This window comes from Alnus glutinosa, chromosome 7 (assembly GCF_958979055.1).
Source record: "Alnus glutinosa chromosome 7, dhAlnGlut1.1, whole genome shotgun sequence".
Classification (NCBI taxonomy): Eukaryota; Viridiplantae; Streptophyta; class Magnoliopsida; order Fagales; family Betulaceae; genus Alnus; species Alnus glutinosa.
Window position 1 is genome coordinate 21,390,565 of NC_084892.1, and position 7,817 is coordinate 21,398,381.

At 38.2% G+C, this 7,817-nt stretch overlaps 1 protein-coding gene across 1 annotated transcript; it reads left to right on the forward strand.

Annotated features, from left to right (window-relative positions):
* The first annotated feature begins 825 nt into the window (after positions 1 to 825).
* LOC133872979 (uncharacterized) lies at positions 826 to 7,515 on the forward strand. The gene is made up of 7 exons (XM_062310676.1): positions 826 to 1,246; positions 1,490 to 1,586; positions 1,678 to 1,793; positions 2,515 to 2,559; positions 2,960 to 2,985; positions 3,336 to 3,471; positions 7,096 to 7,515. Exons 1-7 carry the CDS (start codon positions 862 to 864, stop codon positions 7,200 to 7,202), a joined length of 912 nt encoding a protein of 303 aa, XP_062166660.1. The 5' UTR covers positions 826 to 861; the 3' UTR covers positions 7,203 to 7,515.
* Positions 7,516 to 7,817: the final 302 nt, after the last annotated feature.

Consider the following 7,817-nt stretch of genomic DNA (forward strand, 5'->3'; position numbering starts at 1 on the left):
TTAAGTGTTTTTAAATTTAATACCTCAGTTTTGTTTTGTATCATAAGTGGTACCTGAATTAGGGGTAAAAATTTATTTGTTACCTCTGTTAGATTTTGTATCCAAATTTTAACGGCTCACCACATGTCAATCGCTGAGGTTGACATGTGGCACTATATAAAAAAATAAAAAATAAAAATCTTTAAAAAATAATTAAAAATGAAAAAAAAAATACAAAATAAATAAATAAAAAGATGAGGGGTGGCTCCCTTTGGCCACCATGGGGGGGTGGCTGAACCACCCACGTGGCCCTAGGGGGTTGTTCGGCCACCCCCAAAGGCCAAAACCCATCAATTTTTATTTTATTTTTTTCTGCCATGGAGTGGCCATTGAGTGGCCACTCCGTGGGGGGTGGTTCGGCCACCCCAGACTGGGCAAGGGGGTGGCCGGCCAGTCGGCCACCCTTTGGCCAAAATTGGGGTGGTTAGCTACCCCATGGTGGCTCTTCTTCTTTTCTTTTTGTTAATTATTTTTTAAAGATTTTTATTTTTTTCTTTTTCTTTTTGTATAGTGTCACATTTCAACCTCAATGGTTAACACATGGCGAACTATTAAAATTTGGACGGAAAATCTAACAGATGTATTAAATGAATTTTTACTCATAATTCAAATACTACTTATGATACAAAACAAAATTGAGATACTAAATTTAAAAACATTTAAAATTCAGGTACTAACGAAGCATTTAACAAGAAGAAAAAAAAAAAAAAAAGAAAAAAAAGACGCACGATAACGCGTTTGAATTTCCTACAGAGCGTATGTAATTAAGAAAGTAAGAAACTAACACGTAATAACAAAAGCAACGGAGCTCTGTTTGCAAAAATGAGACCAGCGTTTCGAAACGCTTACTTGAACCTCTCTCGCTCCTTAAACCCTAACCCAAAGTTCCCCTACACTCTCTCCATTCTCCACGCATTCCCCACCATATCCACTTCCCAATCACCGACGTTTATCTTCTTTAGGTTCGGGAGAGAAACGTTTCGTTCGCTTTCTCCGACTCTCTGCTCCTCCTCGATGGCTGGCGGTGAAGCCCACGCGTCCCCCTCTTCTGCTTCGCTGGAGAAGCAGTTTGAGGACTTCCGCCTTCAGCTCGAAGAGTCTGGAAGCCTGCGCGACCGCATTCGAGCCGTGGTGATGGAGATTGAGTCCACCACAAGGCTCATGCATGCCAGTCTCCTTCTGGTTCACCAGTCTCGCCCAACTCCTGGTATATATATATATAGTGTATCTTGGAATTTTTTTGTGAATTGATGGAATGATCTTTGAGCTCTGTTTGGTTTGTGAGAAAAAAAAAATGACGAAAACTAGGCCGTTTCCTGTTACTGAAACAAAATTAAGCATTACATTCAATCGAAAGAAAGGGTTGATTGGTATTAGTTTCAGAAAGACAATCACAGACCATGAAAAAGCTTAATTTTATTTCTTTTTTGTTCTATGCGTTTTGGAATAGAGCTTTTAGAGAAGGCCAAAGCTCAGATTGGTGTGCTAAAGGAGCTTTACAATCGACTTGCTGTGGTTCTACGTGAATGTCCTGGGCAGTACTTTAGGTGGGCAAGACATCTTAGGAAGCTAGTTCTATTCTAGTTTTTGTTTGGTTTTTATGGTTGGCAACTGTTTTTATTGTTGTTCTTTGTAAAGGTACCATGGTGATTGGAAGAGTGAGACACAGACGGTGGTTTCGTTGCTTGCTTTCATGAACTGGTTGGAAACAGGAATTCTTCTTATGCACTCTGAAGCTGAGGATAAACTTGGGTGTATGTTGTTACTCCCTTATTTTTGTTTGTTTACAATCACTACTTTATAGTCTGCTAAGAAATCGACTTTTTATCTTTTATTTTTCTCTCTTTCTTTCTAGTGGGTGTTTATATGAGTGCGAAACTCTCAATTGTGTTACTTGAGCTTTGCACATATTTTTCATATTTTGCCAAGTATTAGAAACAGCCGAAACTGCACGAGCCTTATTCCCATAACTCTCATTGATTGATCCTAGGACCACTCACACTAGTTCAATTCTATGCAGCCAAATGGTTACGGAGGGCTTTGACACATGCATTGCATTTCACCAGAATGCATATATAGGTGCTGTATTCGAGCTTTCAACTGGAAGGAACTTATGATTTGGTAGCATGTTTGTTTCAGATTTATCTTTTAAATATACTACCTCCATATGTTGTTTCTATGAGCAAACGTTAGTGGTGTCTTGATGTTCTCTCTCCCCTCTCTGTAGATGGATCAGAAAGAAGTGGCAACAAAATTGCTAATTCTTTCCATTTTCACTCCCTTTACACTCTTAAGTCTTTATGCCCTATTTTTGCAGTCAATAATGATCTATTATTGTCTCTGATGTTTCCCGTCTTTTCTATTTATATGATGTAGTCTGCATTACCAGTCAAGTCTCAGTATATTCTAATATTATTTATTTTTCACTTATGCAGTGAACTATTTTCTAATCTTATTCAGTTTTTAATTATGCAGTGAAGAATTCGGAGTTTGAACTGGATGTTGAAGACTATCTTATTGGTAAGTTTGGTAGCAATGTCAAATGTATATTTGCATTAAAAGAGTGTTTCTTTGAAACAAATAATTTGTCACAATGATGTAAATATATATCATCCGAATAGGCCAGGTATGAGGTCTTTACATTTTTCCCTCTTTTTTTATGGGCGAAACACCAGTAGCACACACACTTTTATGATCTAATCCAATACATGTGCATATGGTATAGAGACATTATAATCAATGTCACACTACATACACGCGAGTTGGTTGTCAGAGCCAATAAGGCATGCTTATATAAGCATTTATCAAGAGTCCAATGTCGTACCCCACTTTAGTTTATTGTAGATAGTAAGTTAGATTGTATCATTAGTCTTTCTTTTTCTGATAGTACACTAATGTTGTAACTTTCTTAATTATGCAGGTATCTGTTTCATGTCCAATGAGTTGGTAAGAACTGTTCTCCACAATTTCAAATGGATGACATCTTGCTTATACAAATTGCAAACATTTTGCTTGCACGTTTGTCATCTTGACATTAGTTATCGATTAAAATGGTAGGGAAGTTGGGAAATGTGAAAATTGTTTATCAGACTAACAAAATGAGAAGAGGTTAATGGTAGAGTATACAACCAGACCATATCTTTTGAAAATTATAATGTGCTAACGGTGAGTGAATTCATTGGGCTGTATTGCTCATTGATTGGCATATTAGTTAGTGTTCCATAAACATCTCATAAAAGTAATCTATAATATGTAGAAAGGAAGGGCTTCTTAGGCAGTTCATCGTGTTTTTGCAGCCAAGGTATGTTGTGAACCAAGTGACAGCGGGGGACTATGATTGCCCAAGAAAGGTGTTGAAGTTCTTAACGGATCTACATGCAGCCTTTCGAATGCTTAACCTCCGAAATGATTTCTTGCGCAAGAAATTTGATGGTACTCTTTGATTAGAGCTTTATCCCTACATATGATTTTTTTTCATTAAGGGTTAAATGCATAATTGGTACATATCTCTTTATTGAAAAGGTACATGAGTTTTAAATAGAAGACAAAATTGATACTTGCACTTCACAAATTTATCAATTGGAAAAATTGCTAAATTGGTCCATCGGGTTTGAGGTTGTGACAAATAACTCCTAGGATTTCGAAAGTGACAAATAACTTTTATGGGGTATGCTTTTGTGACAATTAACACCCTTTGTGCAAATTCTGAATATTTTTCCAATGTGATCATTATGAAATTACAAATTTACCCTTAAAAAATTAAAATTAAAAATAAAACCAAAAGAAAAAAAAATGGGCTAGCGTTGAGGGTGATTCGGCGATCCCGAGGTCGGCTAGATGGGGTGGCTGATCCACCTCTGATTGCCAACACAATTATTTTTTTAAAACTTTTTTTGAAGATTAGTTTGTAAAACAAAATAGAGAAGCGCACCGAAAAAATGCAATGTGATATACAAGAGACCCAATTCTCCTCAAAATCGCACCTTTTCAGCATGTGCAATGAGACCTTCCAATTGATGTGATCAAAAGCCTTCATAATATCCAGCTTGTAAAGAACCGTAGGAATACTAGACTTGATACGGCTACCCAAACATTTGTTGGTTATGAAGACCGAGTCCAAAACTTTTCTACCTTTAACAAAAGCGTTTTGAGGCTTTGAGATGATCTTCTCCATAACACTACTCATTCTATTAGCAAAGACTTTAGCAATAATCTCATAAACACCGCTCACGAGACTAATAGGCCGAAAGTCCGCGAGATTAAGGCAATGAAGAAGGCGTTGAGGCTTTTTACAAAATTTACTATGAGCATGAAAATCAGAAAAGATCCCCATGATATTAGATTTGATCACATCCCAGCAGTCTTGGCAAAAAGCCATGGGGAACAAGGGAAGCCATCGGGACCTAGAGCCTTATCTCTGTTCATACCTTTCACCACCTCTAGGACCTCCCTTTCTTCAAAAGGTAGCTCCAACCGAAAAGTCTCCTTCGAAGCCAAATAGTTGAAAGCAAGGTCATCCAACCTAGGTTGCCAATTGTGTTGCTCTGAAAATAAGGACTCATAAAATTGAACAATATGTTCTTTGATGGCTGGTTGATTTGAAGAAACCAAGTCGTTAACAGACAACGATTCTATGGAGTTAGACCTCCTGTTTGAGTTTGCAATCCAATGAAAGAACTTAGTGCATTTGTCACCTTCTTTTAGCCAGAGAACCCTTGATTTTTGTCTCCAACTAATTTCTTCTTGGAGAATAATTTTTTCCAGATCACTGACAATCAGGCTTTTCCTCAATATCTCTTCAAAGTCTAAACCTCTCTCTTCCTAAAGCCTATCAAGCGCGCGCAGATCTTCAAGACGAGCTTTTTTAAGAGTCCACATTCCCAAACACATGTTCGTTCAACAATTTGAGATCGACCTTTAAGGCCTTCAATTTTTAAGCAAGAACAAAACTAGGGGAGCCTTGAAAGGTATAAGATGCCCACCAAAGCCTCAACCTATCCACAAATCCCTCTTCCTTTAGTCACTAATTTTTTTGACATGATTTGTGATGTGGGGACGCGGCTCTTAAGGTAGCCTTTCCAGTTTTATATGACATTGCCTGTGTGATGGACGCCTATGTTGCTGATAATTTGTAGTTTTTGGGTGGTTCCAATCAGTGGAACGTGAGCTTTACTAAGGAGGCTCACGATAGGGAGGTTGATGATTTTGTTTCCTTCTTCCAGGCGTTACACTCAGTCAAAGTGAGAAGAGGTAGCGAGGGGTAGTCGCTTTTCCTTGAAAAATGTTTGGCGCACTCAGGCTCCTTCAATGACTACCTTCTTTGCGTGGTCCGCGGCTCTTGGCAAGATCCTTACTCTGGACAATCTTAGGAAGCGGCATGTTATTATGATAAACATATGTTATATGTGTAAGAAGACTAGGGAATCTGTGGATCATCTTCTTCTCCACTGCGACGTGGCTTTTGCTTTGTGGAGTACTCTCTTCAGCTGTTTTGGGAAGTCTTGGGTTATGCCCAGAAGGGTTATCGACCTGCTTACTTGTTGGTGGTTCTCTTGAAGGCCAAGGAGCGCTGCGATTTGGAAAATCTATTTTGGTGCTTATAGAAGGAATGAAACAATAGGAGCTTTGAGGATCTAGAAAGTACCTTGGAACAGATTCTTTCCTCGTTCTATCTTACATTGTACTTTTGAACTACGGCTTATGTCTACCCTTTTGTCTTTTAATTTTGCTGACTTTCTCGCCTGTTTTTCTCTTTCTACTTAGGTGTTTCATTTGTATACTTTTAGTGTATTAAGGGGCGCCTTATGTTTTTTTAAATGAGATTGGTTTCTTACTTATTAAAAAAAATATATATTATAATGACCCATTAGAAAGAAGGCTAGAATTGAGTTATTTGTTACACAGGCATACCACATGGAGTTATTTGTCACAACTTAAAACCCTAGGGTCTGATTTAGCAATTTTTTCTTATCAATTTGATGCTTTCAGTCACCTACCGTTTAAAAATCTCACATAATTTTTGTCATGTGTAGAAGAAGCCATATAAGACCAATAACATATTGTCATGTATACAAAATGCTATCTCCTTGACACCTAACAAAAAAATAATAATAATAATAATAATATTAAAAAAGAAAAAAAAAAAAAAAAAAAAAAAAAAACTTAGAAAAAATTACAATGGGCCACCCGCTCTGCCACCTATGGGTGGCTAGACCTTCCCTCACTAGAGAGGGAGGGGGGGACCCTTGAAGAAGGTTTCAGAAGTGGCTAGACCACCCCTAGCCTAGGGGTGGTCTATTCCTTTAGGGAGTTTTTAGGGTGGCTCAAACCACCTCAAAATTCCAATTGAGGGGTAGCTAGACCACCCCCTGCCAAGCTGCCAGCATCGAAAGCTTTTCAAGGATAGCCAAATCACTCCCCTCACCACCACCTCAAAAATCCCATTGAGGGTAGACCACCCCTTGTCAAGCTGCCACCACCGAAAGCTTATTCAAGGATAGCCAAATCACTCCCAAGTGAGGGGTTGGTCCTACTAGCCACTAAAACTCCCAAGGGATTGGTTGGGCCACCCCAATTGGACCTAGATCCTCTCTAGTTGAAAATCAACTGGAGAGGATCTGATGCCCCAATTATGGAGGGATTCAGCCATCTCTGAAAAACTCCCTAAGGAATGGTCAGACGACCCAAAAACTTCTTAAAGGGATGGTTGGATCACCCCTTAGGCTAGGGGTGGTCCAACCACCCCTGAAACCTCCTTCAAGGGTGGCCAGACCCCTCTCCCCCCTTTGAGGGATTGGTAAAAATTCCGTTTGGTTTTATGACAGTAGATAGGCAGAAGTATCAAATTGATAAACTTGGAAAGTACAAGTATCAATTTGATCACTTTTATAAACCCAGGTGGCTTTTTGAGAAAGAGGTAAACCACATGTACCTTTTATGAATTTAGTCCTTTTATTAAAGCAATATCTACAAGTCTGATACTTGAATGATTTTATATCTTACGTATGATTTGAGGTTGTCTCGTGTGAATCTTCTCTCGTCTTTCACCTGTGGCAGGTATGAAGTATGACCTAAAAAGAGTTGAAGAAGTTTACTATGATGTTAAGATTCGAGGCTTGACATCCCAGGGTGATTCAATTGGAGAACAAGAAATTCAAGGATAATCCTAATCCTAGGGTACAGAAAGTTATGCACTGAGTTGCCTCTGTACGTCTTGTGTATATGACAAGTCGGTGAGTTTGCTCTTGACAGATTTAGATGGCCCAAGAGGTTTTTGTGCTGCGGACTCTAAATTAAATTACGGTTGAAAAATGTTTTCCAACCCAATCAGAAAATGAGAGCGATTGTGCAAATATTGTGGTTAGGTTTTAAGGTTTTCAATGATGTAACTAACTATGAAGAGCTTCTGTTCCATTTGCTTTCATAACGTTCTTCAGGTATTGAAATTGGGAAAAACAAAACACTTTTGCCAATGAATTTGGTCTCGATCCTCAAGGTGAAGTCGCAAGGTAAGAAAATCAGAAATAGACCAAACTCATCACCTGGATATTAAAGGATTCTCAGCATTTCAAATGAAACATATAATATTCATTATGTATACTGTTAGATGTATGAATTTTAAATCTTGCATCATTTATATATCCTGATCATAAAATGAATGCTATCTATTTCAAGCATTGTGTATGAGAGAGAAAATGAGATAATGTGAAGAGAGAGTAGGGTAAAATTGAATAAGGGTAATTAAGGTTCTATTTGTTTCGACGTAAAATGTTTTTTGT

Excerpts from the sequence above, each read along its gene's own strand:
- LOC133872979 (XM_062310676.1), top strand. The coding sequence starts at position 862 with ATGAGACCAGCGTTTCGAAACGCTTACTTGAACCTCTCTCGCTCCTTA. Across the intron at positions 1,247-1,489 it reads CCAGTCTCGCCCAACTCCTG|AGCTTTTAGAGAAGGCCAAA; the intron begins GTATATATATAT and ends GTTTTGGAATAG. Across the intron at positions 2,986-3,335 it reads GTTTCATGTCCAATGAGTTG|CCAAGGTATGTTGTGAACCA; the intron begins GTAAGAACTGTT and ends GTGTTTTTGCAG.